The 22,617-nt window shown below is 36.6% G+C and overlaps 1 protein-coding gene across 1 annotated transcript in view; it reads left to right on the forward strand.

Moving 5' to 3' along the window:
- The window catches only part of LOC149808290 (uncharacterized), a 145,644-nt gene that overhangs the window by 76,809 nt on the left and 46,218 nt on the right, over positions 1-22,617 (forward strand). The window contains exons 6-7 of the mRNA XM_089975662.1: positions 12,071-12,226; positions 13,332-13,424. Coding sequence (XP_089831788.1) covers positions 12,071-12,226; positions 13,332-13,424 — 249 coding nt within the window. The remainder of the gene's footprint in view (positions 1-12,070; positions 12,227-13,331; positions 13,425-22,617) is intronic.

Below are 22,617 nucleotides of genomic sequence, written 5' to 3' on the forward strand. Positions count from 1 at the left end.
CAGACACATTTGAAAAAAGCCAATGACACTTGTCATCCACTCGAGAAAATTAGATTACAACCTTTTCACATTTTATGTGGGAATACATTGTTTTAAACAGCCATACACTTGAAGGCTATTTGCTGCTTTCACTTGAGTGTAATTGTCAAAGAAATACAAAGTATGACTGAAATGTACATCAGGGTTAGATGTCAGTTATTGAGATGCTTTCATTAGGCCTAATGTTATGATGTATGGCTTTCTTCATGGTAGCCCAGACCCCTATTGGCCATGTGCTTCTAATTATTGATGGGTGGAAGGAATCATCAGGTTGTGTAATGTACACCTCCCATGTCAGTCTAAATGGAATTTAGGTGAAAATACACAGGGAAAATAAGACAAATACCAGATACATTCCAGTAATGTTAAGATACATTTGAATTTATCTTGGACAGTTTTGTTTTCAGTTTTGCTGGTTAATGCATTATCTAATGTCAGTCATTGAATTGAAAACAAAGGGAAGAAAGTAATTGTGTTTAGAAAATGTTCTTTGTTTTCATCATGGTAAAAAATAAAATATAAAAGTATGTCATTTAGAATAATTTTTAGCTCACCTAGCCATACGGTCTAGTTAGCTTGTGGCATTCCATCATCCATTCATCAACATTTGCTTCTTATCTCTTGGGAGGCCATGTTTTTAAATCAGATTTTGTTAATACTTGGAATAAATGCTTGCATCACCTTTATCTTGCTGGAGTTTAGATATAAGTGAGATATATCAGGTGATCTTGCATCTGATTGGCTGAGCTTTTTAAAAATCATGAAGCCATATTTCGCATCAGATTTGATTTGTAAGCTTGGATCATCAAGACCGCAGATGCATTCATTGATACACAACATCCATGCATTATAATGAGGTAATCTTGCATCTGATTAGCTGATGTTGTCAAGACTCCAAAGGCCATATTTCTGATCAGGTTTTGTTTGTAAACTGATATCATTGAGATCTCAAATGATTTTTTTCACAAGTAACTTCAATGCTTGTTGATTTGCTGAGATTGTGAATACACTAGAGACCACATTTCTGATCAGTTTTGGTATGTAAGCTTATATCACTGAGATATTAAATGATTTTGTTTATGGGTAACTTCATTGCATTTTGATTCACAACACTTGTGAAAACTCTAGAGGCCATATTGTTGATCACATGTTGACAAGGTATGGTATGTAAGCTTGTAGTAAACAAGATCTCAGGCAAGTTCCAATTATGAACAAGATCCACTAATTATAATGAGGATTGAGGTGGATCAGACGGTGGGAATTAAATCCTGATTAGATGGTGGGAAGTAAGTCCATATTCAAATGGTGGGAATTAAATCCTCAGTTAGATGGTGGATATTAAATACTCAGATGGTGGGAATTAAATCCAATTCAGATTGTGGAATTTAAGTCCTCAGATGGTGGGAATTAAGTCCACATTCAAATGGTGGGATTTAAATCCTCAGATGGTGGATATTAAATACTCAGTTAGATGGTGGGAATTAAATCCACATTCAGATTGTGGAAATTAAATCCTCATTTAGATGGTGGGAATTAAATCCACATTCAGATTTGGGAAATTTACCAAAATCATAATTATGTGTATATGTTGCTCTCTTCCAAATTAATGTACCATAACTGTATCCTCCTCCCTTAAATCCATCCAATAAATGAAATCATCACTGTGACAAACAATGATTCCATATGACTGACTTAAACAGGACTGTAAACCGAGGTCGGTCAGCTTCTACAAGTTAGGCATGGAAATGGCTGTTCATGCTTTAAAACAATATCTGGATACCCATTTGGTCACCTCACCAACATCAGAAAACAGCTGGCTTATGTGAGAAACGGGTGGTGCATAAGAAATTGTAGGAAACCATGTATGTTTATTCCTTATGACCTATGACCCAAACTTTATCTGTCTTCACAGACTATTTTAAGTATTGGTTGTCCCCAGACTCCAGTGAAAAGGGAGGTAACTTATATCTCTTTTCAGAGACAAACTTTTTCTTCAGAGATAGCTTTTAAATCAAAGGAAGATATATGACAATATCTAACCATACATATCACACTGGCATAAAAGGCAGCTCCAATTTCTGCTGCAATAACACAACTATTTCCCACCATCCAGCCAACAATTTGCTTCAACTCAAATCATAAAAACTGTCTTTCTTTGAGTCAGACATATTGACACCTATGAGCTACACTATTGACGTAAGTTCAAGCACGATAAAAGATGTTTGCACATCAATTCACACAATATGCCTTTATGTAATCAATGCCTTCCTCATAAAGCTAAAAGTTTAGTTTGCATGGTCAGAGCAGTCAGTGTGCATACATTGCAGTGACTGCTTAAGGCAGGGAGAAACCCTTTATTGGTTAGGAAACACTGGACCACTGACCACCTAAGGCAGGTAACCATTACATGCAGGATATTTATATAGGAAATTTGCCCAGTGTTAAATTAGAAAACCATTGTTAACAGGTGATCTCTGAGCAAAGGCAATTATTTGAATGGTTCTGGTCGTATATGGTTTACTTATTTATTATATATAACCTTTTATGATCATGGAATTTCTGATGTAATACAAATTAATGTATAATTTGTTTTTCAGTGGTTGAATGTTCTGATTGGATGTGAATGAACAATTCTTTTTTATGACTGTCCAGTTTTTATTTTAAGTTATACCAAATATGATATGAAATTACTTGGTGGATCAAACAGAAAATAAGGAATCCAATAACAAAACAAACTTTTGTCTTGAGGGATTTATAAGTGACAGAGTGGAAATATGAATTTGCAGTACCATCATTAGTTACTGTTATACATTATTAAATAAATCCCTGTTAATGTTATACAGTACTACCTCCCAGTTACTGCTGTACAATACATGTACTACCTCTCTGTTACTGTTATACATTATTAAATAAATCCCTGTTAATGTTATACAGTACTACCTCCCTGTTACTGCTGTACAATACATGTACTACCTCCCTGTTACTGCTGTACAATACATGTACTACCTCTCTGTTACTGCTGTACAATACATGTACTACCTCCCTGTTACTGCTGTACAATACATGTACTACCTCTCTGTTACTGCTGTACAATACATGTACTACCTCTCTGTTACTGCTGTACAATACATGTACCACCTCTCTGTTACTGTTATACATTATTAAATAAATTCCTGTTAATGTTATACAGTACTCCCTGTCTGTTACTGCTGTACAATACATGTACTACCTCTCTGTTACTGCTGTACAATACATGTACTACCTCTCTGTTACTGCTGTACAATACATGTACTACCTCCCTGTTACTGCTGTACAATACATGTACTACCTCTCTGTTACTGCTGTACAATACATGTACTACTTCTCTCTTACTGTTATGCAGTCTACATTAAAAGCATCATGTATAAAATGCTGTATGTACTTGCTTATAAGTCAGATCCAACTAAACAGACCCAGATCTACCATTGCATAGGACAGTGATCTGCAGTGGTTCATTATGTGACAACTGATTAGAGTTCATGTTGTTTGCTGTTGGACTTTACTTATATGCAAGTATATAATGTAAATGAACTTAGACAAATGGGTATTTCTCACTTATGCAAATATATCTGTAATATGAATTTTGCATCAATGTTAATCTTCTTCCCGTTGGGTACATTAATTTCAGAACACACTACATGCATAAATGTACTTGTGTGCATGTATGCACTTGTATCTATCCTACTTGCCAGCTTTTTCAGCAGGAGATTGGGGGGGGGCACTGCTGATCCACCAATTAAGTGATACCATACAATTTACAAAATATTGTGCAGTTGAGCAAATTATCTGTTCAAATAAAACTGAAAATTCAGATTTGAATAAAAGAAATATTTTCTTCAAAGGATGTAATGCACTTCAAAGAGCACAAGCATTGTTCAGTTTAACCTTGTGAAAGTATCTACCTGGTAGTCAACAAATGTCATAATGCAATCCACTATACCAATCAGTTGACCTTCCACTTTTCCAATTAGTTGACCTTCCACTTTACCAAGTAGACCTTCCTCTTTACCAATCAGTTGACCTTCCACTTTACCAATTAGTTGACCTTCCACTTTACCAAGTAGACCTTCCTCTTTACCAATCAGTTGACCTTCTACTTTACCAATTAGATGACCTTCCACTTTACCAATTAGATGACCTTCCACTTTACCAAGTAGACCTTCCTCTTTATCAATCAGTTGAACTTCCACTATACCAATTAGTTGATATTCCACTACACCAGTTAGTTAACCTTCCACTATACCAAGTAGACCTTCCACTTTACCAATCAATTGACCTTCCACTTTACCAATCAATTGACCTTCCACTTTACCAATTAACTGACTTTCCACTATACCAATTAGTTGACCTTCCACTATACCAAGTAGACCTTCCACTATACCAATTAGTTGACCTTTCACTATACCAATTAGTTGACCTTCCACTATACCAATTAGTTAACCTTCCACTATACCAATTAGTTGACCTTCCACTATACCAATTAGTTGACCTTCCACTATACCAATTAGTTGACCTTCCACTATACCAATTAGTTAACCTTCCACTTTACCAATTAGTTGACCTTCCACTATACTAAGTAGACCTTCCACTTAACCAATTAGTTGACCTGCCACTATACCAATTAGTTGACATTCCACTATACCAGACAGTTGACCTTCCATTACACCAGTTGACCTTCCACTGTACCAGCTAGTTGACATTCCACAATACCATTTAGCAGACCTTTGGCAATAATACAGTATATGTTGTTTGTCTTGTATTGCATTAACCTCTCACAAAATCAATGACCCGCTTCTTGAGAACTGTATTCATGTTATTATACAACCTCTCACACTATCAATGACCCACTTCCTGAGAACTGTATTCATGTTGCTAAATAATCTCTGGCACTGTCATTTATCCACTTCCTAATAACTGTATTCATGTTACTATGCAATCTCTGGCACTGTCATTGACCCACTTCCTGAGAACTGTATTCATGTTACTATACAATATCTGGCAGTGTCATTGACCCACTTCCTAAGAACTGTATTCATGTTACTATGCAATCTCTGGCACTGTCATTGACCCACTTCCTGAGAACTGTATTCATGTTACTATACAATATCTGGCAGTGTCATTGACCCACTTCCTAATAACTGTATTCATGTTACTATGCAATCTCTGGCACTGTCATTGACCCACTTCCTGAGAACTGTATCCATGTTACTATGCAATCTGTCACACTATCATTGACCTACTTCCTGAGAACTGTATTCATATTACTATAGATTTCTGGCACTGTCATTGACCCACTTCCTGAGAACTGTATTCATGTTACTATACAATCTCTGGCAGTGTCATTGACCCACTTCCTAAGAACTGTATCCATGTTACTATGCAATCTGTCACACTATCATTGACCACTTCTGAGAGCTGTATTCATGTTACTATACAATATCGGGCACTGTCATTGACCCATTTCCTGTGAACTGTACCCATGTTACTTTACAATCTGTCACACTATCATTGACCCGCTTCCTGAGAACTGTATTCATGTTACTATACAATCTCTGGCACTGTCATTCACCCACTTCCTGAGAACTGTATTTTTACTGAATTATCTCTCACACTGTCATTGGCCCACTTCCTGAGAATGGCTATTCATGTTACTGTATTTAGTATCAGTCATAAGATTTGGCAATTTTACTTCTTTCAACAAACAACTAACAGCTTGCATTAAGATTTCAGAACAAAATGATAATCTTCAGGGTTAATAGGTCTTCTTAATAAAGAACAGAACAGAATAAAAAATGCTATATACAAAAGTCTAGTGAACAAGAGAAAAGAGAAATGCATTCAGAATAATAATGCTATATACAGAAGTCTAGTGAACAAGAGAAATGCATTCAGATAGGATGAAAGGACCGATAGAATACCCCCCCCCCCCAAAAAAAAAAGAATGACAAAACATTCAGTCTACTCATAAAGGGACGGATGGAACATACACAGGCAGTAAATGTATATGTTATTGAATCTTTGGATTTGTTTTCATTGTAATGGTGGGGATTTTAATAATTGTGTTTGTGTAAGTACAGAGAATTTGTAGCTGAATATGATAGAGATTGTTTCTAAGTAGATTATTCATTTTAAATGCACTTTAAATGCACTATCATCTATTCCTTGTATAAGATAAAAGTATATGTTACAAAACTATTTGACTCTTTGAATGTACATATTGTGCTTTTTAAACGAACACAAGTTTCAATGTTTAGTTATTATATGAGAGGATACCTAACTCATTGTATTTTATGGACAGAGTCGTTGAATAATGATTGCATCTATATCTCTTGCAGTCTGTCCTAAATGACTACAGTAAATGTGTTTATTCTATGCAGTTGCAAGGGTGATGTGTTAGTATTAGTGCTATTTGCTTTTAATTAATGAAATGTGTTTATGATATTATGTGTCTTCTGAGACAATTAATGCTACAGTATTAATTGACCCCTTCATCCCACCCATCTGCATTTAGGATTAATTGACTTTCATCCCACCTATCTGTATTCAATATTAAATGACGCTTTCATCCCACCCATCTGTATTTAATATTAATTGACTCCTTCATCCCACCCATCTGTATTTAATCTTAATTGACTCTCTCATCCCACCCACCTGTATTTAATATTAATTGACTCTTTCATCCCACCCATCTGTATTTAATATTAATTGACTCTTTCATCCCATCCATCTGTATTCAGTATTAGTTTACTCTTTCATCCCACACATCTGAATTTAATATTAATTTACTCTTTCATCCCATCCATCTGTATTTTATATTTTTGACTCCTTCATCCCACCCATCTGTATATAATATTGAGTCCTTCATCCCAACCATCTGTATTTAATATTGACTCCTTCATCACACCCATCTGTATATAGTAATGACTCCTTCATCCCAACCATCTGTATTTAATATTTACGCCTTCATCCCACCCATCTGTATATAATATTGACTCCTTCATCCCACCCATCTGTATATAATATTGACTCCTTCATCCCAACCATCTGTATTTAATATTGACTCCTTCATCACACCCATATGTGTCTAACATTGCTGGCCTCATCAGGATCATACTTACCCTGTACTGGAAAATTGAATACAAGACAGTTATCTTACTCTGATTGGATAACTGATGACAAGACAGTTCTCTTACTATGTATTGGATAATTCATGACAAGACTATACACTTACCCTGTATTGGATAATTGATGACAAGACTATACACTTACCCTGTATTGGATAATTGATGACAAGACAGTACACTTACCCTGTACTGGATAATTGATGACAAGACAGCACACTTACCCTGTACTGGGTAATTGATGAAGAGACAGCAATAATTGATGAAGAGACAGCACACTTACCCTGTATTGGATAATTGATTAAGAGACAGTGCACTTACCCTGTACTGGTGACAAGACAGTACACTTACCCTGTACTGAGTAATTGATGAAGAGACAGCACACTTACCCTGTATTGAATAATTTATTAAGAGACAGTGCACTTACCCTGTGCTGATGACAAGACAGACACTTAACCTGTATTAATGACAAGACAGTACACTTACCCAGTATTGGACAGTTGATGACAAGACAGTACACTTACCCTGTATTGGATAATTGATGAAGAGACAGTGCACTTACCCTGTATTGGATAATTGATTAAGAGATAGTACACTTACCATGTACTGATGACAAGACAGACACTTAACCTGTATTAATGACAAGACAGTACACTTACCCTGTATTGGATAATTGATGAGACAGTGCACTTACCCTATATTGAATAATTGATTAAGAGACAGTACACTTACCATGTACTGATGACAAGATAGACACTTAACCTGTATTAATGACAAGACAGTACACTTACCCTGTATTGGATAATTGATGACAAGACAGTACACTTACCCTGTATTGGATAATTGATGAAGAGACAATACATTTACCCTGTATTGGATACTTGTTGACAAGACAGTACACTTACCCAGTATTGGATAACTGATGAAGAGACAGTACACTTACCCTGTAATTGATAATTAATTAAGAAACTGTGCACTTACCATGTATTGGATAATTGATGAAAAGACAGTTCACTTACCCTGTATTGATGACAAGACAGGACACTTACCATGTATTGATGACAAGACAGTGTACTTACCCTGGATTGGATAACATATGACAAGACAGTACATTTACCTTGTATTGGATAATAAACAGACAGTACACCTACCCTGTATTGGATAATTGATGACAAGACAGTACACTTTCCCTATAGTGGATAATTGATTAATAGACAGTACACTTACCCTGTATTGGATAATTGATGACAAGAGAGTACACTTACCCTGTATTGGATAAATGATTAGGAGATAGTACACTTACTCTGTATTAGATAACTGATGACAAGACAGCGCACTTAACCTGTATTGGATGATTGATTAAGAGACACTTCACTTACCCTGTATTGGATAATTGATTAAGAGATAGTACACTTACCATGTACTGATGACAAGACAGACACTTAACCTGTATTAATGACAAGACAGTACACTTACCCTGTATTGGATAATTGATTAAGAGACAGTACACTTACCATGTGCTGATGACAAGACAGATACTTAACCTGTATTAATGACAAGACAGTACACTTACCCTGTATTGGATAATTGATTAAGAGACAGTACACTTACCATGTACTGATGACAAGATAGACACTTAACCTGTATTGGATAATTGATGACAAGAGAGTACACTTACCCTGTATTGGATAAATGATTAGGAGATAGTACACTTACTCTGTATTAGATAACTGATGACAAGACAGCGCACTTAACCTGTATTGGATGATTGATTAAGAGACACTTCACTTACCCTGTATTGGATAATTGATTAAGAGATAGTACACTTACCATGTACTGATGACAAGACAGACACTTAACCTGTATTAATGACAAGACAGTACACTTACCCTGTATTGGATAATTGATTAAGAGACAGTACACTTACCATGTACTGATGACAAGATAGACACTTAACCTGTATTAATGACAAGACAGTACACTTACCCTGTATTGGATAATTGATGACAAGACAGTACACTTACCCTGTATTGGATAATTGATGAAGAGACAATACATTTACCCTGTATTGGATACTTGTTGACAAGACAGTACACTTACCCAGTATTGGACAGTTGATGACAAGACAGTACACTTACCCAGTATTGGATAATTGATGAAGAGACAGTGCACTTACCCTGTATTGGATAATTGATTAAGAGATAGTACACTTACCATGTACTGATGACAAGGCAGACACTTAACCTGTATTAATGACAAGACAATACACTTACCCTATATTGGATAATTGATGAGACAGTGCACTTACCCTATATTGAATAATTGATTAAGAGACAGTACACTTACCATGTACTGATAACAAGATAGACACTTAACCTGTATTAATGACAAGACAGTACACTTACCCTGTATTGGATAATTGATGACAAGACAGTACACTTACCCTGTATTGGATAATTGATGAAGAGACAATACATTTACCCTGTATTGGATACTTGTTGACAAGACAGTACACTTACCCAGTATTGGATAACTGATGAAGAGACAGTACACTTACCCTGTAATTGATAATTAATTAAGAAACTGTGCACTTACCATGTATTGGATAATTGATGAAAAGACAGTTCACTTACCCTGTATTGATGACAAGACAGTACACTTACCATGTATTGATGACAAGACAGTGCACTTACCCTGGATTGGATAATATATGACAAGACAGTACATTTACCTTGTATTGGATAATAAACAGACAGTACACCTACCCTGTATTGGATAATTGATGACAAGACAGTACACTTTCCCTATAGTGGATAATTGATTAATAGACAGTACACTTACCCTGTATTGGATAATTGATGACAAGAGAATACACTTACCCTGTATTGGATAAATGATTAGGAGATAGTACACTTACTCTGTATTAGATAACTGATGACAAGACAGCGCACTTAACCTGTATTGGATGATTGATTAAGAGACACTTCACTTACCCTGTATTGGATAATTGATGAAGAGACGGCACACTTACCCTGTATTGGATAATTGATTAAGAGACACTTCACTTACCCTGTTTTGGGTAATTGATGAAGAGACGGTACACTTACGACGTATTGGATAACTGATGAAGAGGGTGGAGCTTACTGGTACGCTAGCTTCCAAAACCTGGAAGTGAGAATAAACTTTTCAAGCGCCATTTCCCAATTTATTCTGAATAACACAATGCAGATTTGTCTCATCTTCAAGTTATTTTGAATTGAGTAATTTAAAGTCATCTTATCATCAAAGGGAATGTCCACAGCCTATAATAACAAAGTACCTGACAGACTTAGCATTATCAACAGCCTATAATAACAATACCTGACAGACTTCGCATTATCAACAGCCTATAATAACAAAGTACCTGACAGACTTAGCATTATCAACAGCCTATAATAACAATACCTGACAGACTTCGCATTATCAACAGCCTATAATAACAAAGTACCTGACAGACTTAGCATTATCAACAGCCTATAATAACAGTACCTGACAGACTTCGCATTATCAACAGCCTATAATAACAAAGTACCTGACAGACTTAGCATTATCAACAGCCTATAATAACAAAGTACCTGACAGACTTAGCATTGTCAACAGCCTATAATAACAAAGTACCTGACAGACTTAGCATTATCAACAGCCTATAATAACAAAGTACCTGACAGACTTAGCATTATCAACAGCCTACAATAACAAAGTACCTGACAGACTTAGCATTATCAGTAGCCAACAATAACAAAGTACCTGACAGACTTAACATTATCAATAGCCTATAATAACAAACAAAGTACCTGACAGACTTAGCATTATCAACAGCCTATAATAACAAACAAAGTACCTGACAGACTTAGCATTGTCATATATTCTCTCTCTCTCTCTCTCTCTCTCTCACACACACACACACACACACAATACAAATCCTACAGTTAGCATTAAAAAATGAATTGTACTACTACAGTTCATCACATTCCCAGTAGGAAATTAATTGCATTGTCATTTCAGTAACGAGTAAAATCTGAAAGAAATATTGCCACTGATCTTCTTTGATAAGATTTACTAGAAATCATGTATTTTACAAACTTGGTATGTCAGATGTATTTTACAAACATGATGTGTCAGATGTATTTTATAAACATGATGTGTCAGATGTATTTTACAAACCTGATGTGTCAGATGTATTTTACAAACATGATTTGTCAGATGTATTTTACAAACATATTTTACAAACATGATGTGTCAGATGGATTTTACAAACATGATGTGTCAGATGTATTTTACAAACATGATTTGTCAGATGTATTTTACAAACATGATTTGTCAGATGTATTTTACAAACATGATGTGTCAGATGGATTTTACAAACATGATGTGTCTGATGTATTTTACAAACATGATGTGTCAGATGGATTTAGGAGTAAAGAAAAAAATACTTTTCATGTGACACTTTGTGATGTGGCAAATACAGCATGTACACATTAATCTCTTACATTACTACTAAGACAGGGTTTGTCCATCATCTCAAATGAACATACAGAAGCACTTTCTGTATCCATTATCCCAAATGACTGTACAGAAGCACTTCAAGTATCCATGATCACAAATGACCATACAGAAGCACTTTCTGTATCCATTATCCCAAATGACTGTACAGAAGCACTTCAAGTATCCATGATCACAAATGACAGTACAGAAGCACCTTCTGTATCTATGATCCCAAATGACTGTTCAGAAGCAATTTCTGTATCCATGTTCTCAGAGTACTGTACATAAAAGTTCTGTCTGAAGTATCTTATCTTTCAACTTAAAATTGGTGTCTTATTTATTTCAAGGTACAGAAAGTGGTATTGGGACTGCTCCTGGTGTGTATTTGAGGGATGATCCAATCTGTGGAACACAGCTGGAGAACCAGTCAGAGTTACGTGCCCCTTCAGCAGATCGAGCAGCTTATTATCTGGATGCAGCTCTTGCATCACGATCAGCTGCAGGTATGCTAGTTAATGTTCACTTTTTTATTTGAAACATCTGTTATATAGATAGGAGACAAGCTTATTTACGTAGATGTGACAAGCTTATTAACGCAGACGGGAAAAGTTAATTTATGTAAATTGATAAAGCTTATTTATGTAGATGGGACAGGCTTATTTATGTAGATGGGACAGGCTTATTTACATTGATGGGACAGGCTGTTTACATAGATGCAACAAGCTTGTTTACGTAGATGGGACAGGCTTATTTATGTAGATGGGACAGGCTTATTTACATAGATGGGACAGGCTTATTTATGTTGATGGGACAGGCTTATTTACATTGATGGGACAGGCTATTTACATAGATGCAACAAGCTTGTTTACATAGATGGGACAGGCTTATTTATGTAGATGGGACAGGCTTATTTACATAGATGCAACAAGCTTGTTTACATAGATGGGACAGGCTTATTTATGTAGATGGGACAGGCTTATTTATGTAGATGGGACAAGCTTTTTTCATAGATGGGACAAGCTTATTTATTCTTCCAGCTACTTCAGATTGGTGCTAAATACTAATAGTTTACTTTGCATTAAAATGTGAAATTCTTTTTCATTTTAATCTGCTAGATGGATGATAATAACATTTATGGCTTAATGATAAGGTATTCATCTAAAAGGCTTACTTTGTCTTCTTTTTATATTTTCCAGCTTTGTATTTTTGAAATTCAGCTTTATTTTGTAATATTCAAAGATCATGTCTTTTGTCATGTGTTCCATGAGGTTACATTTTCAAATGACTGCATCATGAAATTGGTGATACTTCCTGTACATTAGAAGTTTTCTAACTTCTGGAATGAGTGAAAAATTTGTAATAATTACCAACACTTGACAAGGGCTTTGTTACTATGGCAACATGAGCAGCAGTGGCTGCCCCAGTGTCCTTCTAATCCATGAATGGTATTGATCGAGACTTACCGCTTTTAAACAGAAAATCTCCTTTACCTCCACCCCCTCATTCAATCATACAAACTGCCAGACTCTAAAAGAAACTTTCTGAGCATGTAGTGTTCTTAAGAATGACAATCATTTGAAGGCTTGGTTTTTCTCTCCATTTTTTTAGATGAAGATGAAGGGCGGTCATCTCACCTCTTGTTTACCCTCCATGTATACCAGTACAGGATTGAAAAAGCCAATAAAGCAGGCTTGCCCGGAGGTAAGCTGTTATTTCTCTTCCTATATTCATTCTCTTATTTTCATTTGGACTTGTTGTTTTTCTTAAATTTTGTCTATTGTTATTTGTTCTTTCTTCCTTTTTCTCATATTTTTTCTCTATCTTCTTTCCTACTTTTCTTTTTTATGCCCTCTTGTGTTGCCGAAAGAGAGCCAATTATATTGCTGCCATCTGTCCATAAATAATGGTGTAACAATAATCTGTATATCAGTATGTATCATTACACCACCATATCATAATTTGTATCATGATACCACCATAACACAATTAGTATCATTATACACCATATCAAAATTTGTATCACTACACCACCATAACACAATTAGTATCATGACACCACCACATCACAGTTAGTATCATTACATCACCATATTACAATTAGTACCATGACAGCACCATATCAAAATTAGTATCATGACACCACCTTATTACAATTAGTATTACTGCACCACCATAACGCAATTAGAATCATGACACCATATTACAATTAGTATCACTGCACCACCATAACACAATTAGTATCATGACAGAATTTTTTGTATTGATATTTTGATACTAACTATTGGCTAGCTGGTTATGAAGTGTTTTTGTTTACTCAAAATATTACTTGGAATCATGAAAGAGCCCATCAACCAGTCAGACACATGATTTGCTAAGGGCTGAATAACCAATTTAGGTCTTATTCTCAAGTAAGCAGGCAAAGAAGGCTGATTGACTTGCATTGGCTTTAAACACAAGGAAGATGGTAAATAAAGTAATCATCATCAGGGCTTCAGTAGCATGAGGTGTTATGGAGGGACAACTAGTAATCTCACTGCACATGTGCCTTAATAGCATGAGTTATTTTCTGGAGAGATTACTACTGTAGATTATTTTGAATTACTACTGACTACTGTAGTAATCTCAACATGCACATGTGCCTTAATAGCATGAGTTATTTTCTGGAGAGATTACTACTGTAGATTATTTTGGATTACTACTGACTACTGTAGTAATCTCAACACGCACATGTGCCTTAATAGCATGAGTTATTTTCTGGAGAGATTACTACTGTAGATTATTTTGGATTACTACTGACTATTGGAGTAATCTCAACACACACATTTGCTTTAATAGCATGAGCTGTTCTCAGGAGAGATTACTACTGTAGTAATCTCACCTCACATGGCTTTAATAGCATGAGTTGTTTTCTGGAGAGATTACTACTGTATATTATTTTGGATTGCTACTGACTATTGGAGCAATCTCAACACACACGTTTTAATAGCATGAGCTGTTCTCTGGAGAGATTACTACTGCATGAACTATTTTCTGGATTACTAGTGCATTAATCTCACCATACACTTGATTTAATTCTACTGTATTAATCTCACCATACACATGCTTTGAAAGCATGAGCTATTGTGTAAAGATTGATAATGTATTAATCTCACTGCACACATGCTTTGAAAGCATGAGCTATTCTGTAAACATTGCTACTATAGTAATCTCACCGCACATATGTGCTGACATCATCTGTCTGTGGAAGTTGTTAATTACTTCTCTTTAAGATGCAAACTCTGATCGCTTACCTGACCTCACACACAGTCCTTCTCTTTGTTTCCGAAAATAAGGAGAAACAAAAATGTAAAATATCACTAACTGGTGTCCAGTATGGCCATGATGGGAGTCTTTTTGAAAATGGTGCGAATCTGGTGTCCAGTATGGCCATGATGGGAGTGTTTTGAAAAGCGATGCCAATCTGGTGTCCAGTATGGCCACGAAGGGAGTCTTTTTGAAAATGGTGCCAATCTGGTGTCCAGTATGGCCACGAAGGGAGTCTTTTTGAAAATGGTGCCAATCTGGTGTCCAGTATGGCCACGAAGGGAGTCTTTTTGAAAATGGTGCCAATCTGGTGTCCAGTATGGCCACGAAGGGAGTCTTTTTGAAAATCTTGGTACTGCTACTCCTCCTAACTGGATGGTCATGTCAGCATGGAGCTTTCGTTAAATGACATTGTATAGAGTCTAGTTAGTTCTAAATGAAAATGGTGCTGATCTGAGTTCCAGTATGGCCACTATGGCAGCCATCTTGAAAATATGATACAGCTATTTCTCCTTCATGGATGGTCATGTCGACGGGTTTCACTACAAGATTTTAATGGAGTCTTGTTGGCACTAGTTAAAAATGGTGCTAATCTCAAGTTAAATATTGCAGCCATCTTCAAAATCTTCTTTGCTGCTACTCTTCCTGAACCAAAAGATGAAATGTGATTTTCTTGAAAAAACTTTTTTATGATGTCCAGTTGGTCTTAAATGAACATGGTGCCAATCTGACATCCAGTATGGTCACTGCACCATCATGAAAATCTTGTTATTACTAGTGAACAACATCTTACAATGTCTACCAAACAATAGCTTACAATGTCTTCCAAACAACATCTTACAATGTCTACCAAACAACAGCTTACAATGTCTTCCAAACAACATCTTACAATGTCTACCAAACAACAGCTTACATTGTCTTCCAAACAACATCTCATGATGTATACATGGTCCTAAATGAGATGTTGCTGCTCTGGGGTCAAATATGGCCACCACAATGGCAAGCTTGAATATTTGGTTGTCACTACATCTCCTGAATGAACGGTCACATCATCATGGGGTTTTCACTACTTCTCCTGAATGAACGGTCACATCATCATGGGGTTTTCACTACTTCTCCTGAATGAATGGTCACATCATCATGGGGTTTTCACTACTTCTCCTGAAAGAATGGTCACATCATCCTGGGGTTTTCACTACTTCTCCTGAATGAATGGTCACATCATCATGGGGTTTTCACTACTTCTCCTGAATGAATGGTCACATCATCATGGGGTTTTCACTACTTCTCCTGAATGAATGGTCACATCATCATGGGGTTTTCACTACTTCTCCTGAATGAATGGTCACATCATCATGGGGTTTTCACTACTTCTCCTGAATGAATGGTCACATCATCATGGGGTTTTCACTACTTCTCCTGAATGAATGGTCACATCATCCTGGGGTTTTCACTACTTCTCCTGAATGAATGGTCACATCATCATGGGGTTTTCACTACTTCTCCTGAATGAATGGTCACATCATCATGGAGTTTTCACTACTTCTCCTGAAAGAATGGTCACATCATCATGGGGTTTTCACTACTTCTCCTGAATGAATGGTCACATCATCATGGGGTTTTCACTACTTCTTCTGAATGAATGGTCACATCATCATGGAGTTTTCACTACTTCTCCTGAAAGAATGGTCACATCATCATGGGGTTTTCACTACTTCTCCTGAATGAATGGTCACATCATCATGGGGTTTTCACTACTTCTCCTGAATGAATGGTCACATCATCATGGGGTTTTCACTACTTCTCCTGAATGAATGGCCACGTCATCATGGAGTTTTCACTACTTCTCCTGAATGAATGGTCACGTCATCATGGGGTTTTCACTACTTCTCCTGAATGAATGGTCACATCATCATGGAGTTTTCACTACTTCTCCTGAATGAATGGTCACATCATCATGGGGTTTTCACTACTTCTCCTGAATGAATGGTCACATCATCATGGAGTTTTCACTACTTCTCCTGAAAGAATGGTCACATCATCATGGGTTTTTTACTACTTCTCCTGAATGAATGGTCACATCATCATGGCTTTTTCACTGTTTTGTTAAAATGGTACTGATCTGATTTCCAATATGTGGTCATGTTGAAAATCATGTTTTTACTAGTACTGCTTTTCACTGGAAAGACATTTTGACATGAGCATTTTATCGTGTCTAGTTGGTATTAACTCTTTACCTTCAGCAAGTATTAAGTGCTCTCCCAACAAAGCCTGCTGTGCAGCCTGCCTTCTAGGGTCTGTTTGTAGGCTGAACCCCAGAGCATCATAATGGCTGCCTTGAGTTAGTGCACATGCTGTCTACGTTTTCTATATCAGTCTTGTCCCATGCAAACTATGTCATTTAATGAGAAATACAATGTAAACACTCACCAATTTTTTTTCTCTGGAATTTGCATTAAACTAAAAATGACATGTACTCCAAGAAATGCCTTCATTTCAGCAACCAAAGTAGCAGACCACATGGGATCAGACCTCTGATTAATTTTGGTGGTTTTTTTTGTGGCATATCTGTTCATTTCAGCAATCAATGACTTGAATATTTCTTCTGGAAAAAAAATCGCCCCTGCATTTTCATCAAAATGAAATGCTGGCCCTGAACCGGCTGTAAAGTCATCCACATGTACTGGCCCCACGTGTTCTGACCAAACAAGATCATCGTATGTTTCATCCTCAGATTCAGATAAATCTGAGATGTCAGATGTTGAAACAGAACTTGTATTAATGCTTGACCCTTTGTCTCGAATCTGATCATTAAAGTTGATGTTGTTTGCAATATCATTGCTTTAATTTTCGTGAAACTTTATTGAGAATTGTCTGAATACATTAATGTTGCCATTTTGTTTCATTATAACAGCTGCCGTCATTTTTAGTGGAAATATCTGCTTATAAAATCTGTAAAACTACCAATAGAACACTTGCATGATTTTATGTAAGGACTACTTTCATTGGTTCAATATTGTTCGAAAAAAATGACTAGCCCTCAATATGGCATTATCTCTACTCCCTATTGGATTGCTATTTCAGCATGTTGTTTTCACCAATAGACTTCTTATGAAACCTAGTTGGTTCAGTCATTCATTCAATATGGCTGCCTTGATGGCAGTCCTTAAAATCTTGCCATTACAAATTATGATCGTCATGATTTTGAGGTTTTGATCAAAATATGGCAAATGATGTTGATTTGGTCCTAAATGAAAATGGTGCCAATTGATATCCAATATGTTTACCATAACAGCTAATATGACAATCTTGTTATTGCTAAAGATTATCAGAGATAGTTTCAACACTTAGCAGTTAAAAGAAAGAAATGGTCTTATCTTGAATTCCTGGAGATTCTTTTTGCCCAGTAGAGAATCATTCCCTTCAAGGGACTCTTGTTTGTTATAGTAACAACTTGCAGATGCAGTAAATTATAGTCAAAGTTGTTATCACACAAGTTTCAAAATGTTAGGCTTTGTATCAATACTTACATCAATACATATTGTAATATTTACTTATTACATACCCAGATAATCTTACATGATGATCTGGCATTCGATACAGATGTCCAGCCCATATTTCCGTATCACAAACCGAGACTCAGACTACTTAGGTTTTTTTATTGTTGTCCATGCTTTAGATCAAACTTTAAAAATCCCAGTTCGTTTTGAATTGCATTCAGACATTAAGCTAAAAGCATTTCAAAAATGCACTAGAGGGAGAATGTAATAAATACAAAATAAATTCCTAGACCAATCCAGTGGCCAAGTGGTTAGAGCACCTGCCCCAGATGCAGGAGGTCGCAGGTTCGAACCCCGACCAAGTCATGCCAAAGACTTGTAAAATTGGCACTAACAGCTGCCTTGCAAGGTGCTCAACATTAAGAGGTTAGTGTTAGGAATCATCAGCCTGGTGTCAGGCTAATGTGAATGGGTGTGACATCCTGCTACAGGTCTGTGGCATGATGCCCCAGTGCTATAGACATCACTACAAACTGCCACACTGCAGACATCATAGCGATATGACTGAAAATTTGTTAAAGGTATGTTAAAAAACCAAATCACAAACACACACACAGAATGAACTTATTTGATATAGCTCATGACTATGTCTTGGCTTGACGGCCTTGTGATGAACTTATTTGATGTAGCTCATGACTATGTCTTGGCTTGACGGCCTTGAGATGAACTTATTTGATATGGCTCATGACTATGTCTTGGCTTGACGGCCTTGAGATGAACTTACTTGATATGGCTCATGACTATGTCTTGGCTTGACGGCCTTGTGATGAACTTAATTGATATGGCTCATGACTATGTCTTGGCTTGATGGCCTTGAGATGAACTTATTTGATATGGCTCATGACTATGTCTTGGCTTGACGGCCTTGAGATGAACTTACTTGATATAGCTCATGACTATGTCTTGGCTTGACGGCCTTGAGATGAACTTACTTGATATAGCTCATGACTATGTCTTGGCTTTACGGCCTTAAGATGAACTTACTTGATATAGCTCATGACTATGTCTTGGCTTGACGGCCTTGAGATGAACTTATTTGATATGGCTCATGACTATGTCTTGGCTTGACGGCCTTGAGATGAACTTATTTGATATGGCTCATGACTATGTCTTGGCTTGATGGCCTTGAGATGAACTTATTTGATATGGCTTATGACTATGTCTTGGCTTGATGGCCTTGTGATGAACTTATTTGATATGGCTCATGACTATGTCTTGGCTTGACGGCCTTGAGATGAACTTATTTGATATGGCTTATGACTATGTCTTGGCTTGACGGCCTTGTGATGAACTTATTTGATATGGCTTATGACTATGTCTTGGCTTGACATCCTTGTGATGAACTTATTTGATATGGCTCATGACTATGTCTTGGCTTGACGGCCTTGAGATGAACTTATTTGATATAGCTCATGACTATGTCGTGGCTTGACAGCCTTGAGATTTTCCTACTCCATATCAAACTCATCATTCCTGACTCAGAAGAAAATGTGTATAGTTTTGTGTATTTATATCACCATACAATTTCATCTCACAATACTCACCCCAATCCAGTAGTCCTTGCGTCTGTCCCAAAACCATTTTAATATTATGACTCCAAAGCTGTTGGGCTTAAATTTTACACACTTTATCATGGTCATGTGCTCATTAGCTGTTATTTTTCATGCCATTAAAGCAAAGGTTGACATTTTTCTGCAGTTTGAAACTTTTGTGAATAAACTCTTTGGTTTGCAATGAAGGCAAATGTGTTTTACATTTTTATAGATCTTTTGTTTTCATCAGCTTGATAATTAATTCATTTTTCTAACTGATTATCCCAGGTATCACTACCCTTCATCATGTGATCATTACATCCATTATTATTCATATTTCTTTTGAAATGCTTTAATGCGCAGTGAGGCCATCAGTGTTAAGACAAATATATGTTAATCAATGTCGCATAGTTATAATCTGTACTGATGATACAGATTTTGTAAAAGTGATTTGCTACTTGTTTCCACAAAATTAATTCTATTTAATACTTGATTGTGTTGATGATTTCATCCGATTCAAGTGGCAAATTCCGTTCACATCTTTTAGGTCTAGTCGACGATTTCTTTATGTATTAATCAGTCCCTTTGTCAGTTGTGACTATTGAAAAAGCTGACTTTACAAATCCCTCTGCTCAGTTTTTCATCAAATCAGACAGTTAGTAAGACTTGTAGATTGGTATTCTGGATGTACTGCCACTCTTGTATCTGCCTGATTTCCTTGTATTATTATCATCAGATGTTTTTGACAATCAGTGTCACAGGTTGTGAGCAATGCAAAATGCTTGTTTCAGCCTCAACACCCTGAAGACAGTTCTCTGTAATTCATCAATTTGTGTTTTGATGCTTCACATTTCCAAAATATGTGCTAATGTTTCCCTCAGTTCATAGACATTGATCTTGAGACTAGAAAAGTCTTATTTACTTGGCAGCCCCAGAAGCGCCGAGTCTAAATCATAAAATTTGTTACAGAGGTAGATCAATATCTTTTTTCTGAAAGATTTGCCGCAATGATCATTATCAAATATTGATAGGTATCGGGATCTTCACCAATTTGTGACAATTTTGAATTCATTTTTAATTGGCAGTGTCAGTCTTTGATTTCAAACAATATTTCTGTGACAAGACCAGTGGACCATCTTGTGACATATATACTGACAAATTGAGTGCCAATGCAAATTGCATAGACCTAGCCCAGTCAGTAAAACAACATTGACCCTGATAAGAAGATAAGGGTCTGTTGTTTGGACTCTGAAATGAGCATATATGGTAATGTTTTTATTTTAAAAAGTGGGATTGTCCTTATATCAGAGAAAATATTCTTTGTAAATATTGGCCATGATTGCGGGGGGGGGGAGGGGAGGGGCTTATCAGATGAACATGGTATACAGCTCCTTCAAAGCAAGTGACAGAAGATCTTTTTTTTGCAATTTAGAATTAGTTTGCCAAAAGACTCCTTGCCCCATGGGTGCCACATGCCCTTTTTTCATTGATCCCACAAGTACTGACCACAAGTGTTGTTTATTGTCCAAGGCACAGAAAAATGTCACATGTACTGACAAAGTTTGTTTATTTCCCAAGGCATAGAATGGTGCCACATGTACTGACTGTAAATGTGGTTTATTGCCCAAGGCATAGAATAGTGCCACATGTACTGAATGTAAATGTGGTTTATTGCCCAAAGGCATGGAATAGTGCCACATGTACTGACTGTAAATGTGGTTTATTGCCCAAGGCATAGAATAGTGCCACATGTACTGACTGTAAATGTGGTTTATTGCCCAAAGGCATGAAATAGTGCCACATGTACTGAATGTAAATGTGGTTTATTGCCCAAAGGCATGGAATAGTGCCACATGTACTGACTGTAAATGTGGTTTATTGCCCAAGGCATAGAATAGTGCCACATGTACTGACTGTAAATGTGGTTTATTGCCCAAAGGCATAGAATAGTGCCACATGTACTGACTGTAAATGTGGTTTATTGCCCAAAGGCATGGAATAGTGCCACATGTACTGACTGTAAATGTGGTTTATTGCCCAAGGCATAAAATGGTGCCACATGTACTGACTGTAAATGTGGTTTATTGCCCAAGGCATAGAATAGTGCCACATGTACTGACTGTAAATGTGGTTTATTGCCCAAGGCATAGAATAGTGCCATATGTGCTGACTGTAAATGTGGTTTATTGCCCAAAGGCATAGAATAGTGCCACATGTACTGACTGTAAATGTGGTTTATTGCCCAAAGGCATGGAATAGTGCCACGTGTACTGACTGTAAATGTGGTTTATTGCCCAAAGGCATAAAATGGTGCCACATGTACTGACTGTAAATGTGGTTTATTGCCCAAGGCATAGAATAGTGCCACATGTACTGACTGTAAATTTGGTTTATTGCCCAAGGCATAGAATGGTGCCACATGTACTGACTGTAAATGTGGTGTATTGCCCAAAGGCATGGAATAGTGCCACATGTACTGACTGTAAATGTGGTTTATTG

The sequence above is a fragment of the Sinohyriopsis cumingii genome, chromosome 1 (genome assembly GCF_028554795.1).
Source record: "Sinohyriopsis cumingii isolate HCF-2022 chromosome 1, ASM2855479v2, whole genome shotgun sequence".
Lineage (NCBI taxonomy): Eukaryota > Metazoa > Mollusca > Bivalvia > Unionida > Unionidae > Sinohyriopsis > Sinohyriopsis cumingii.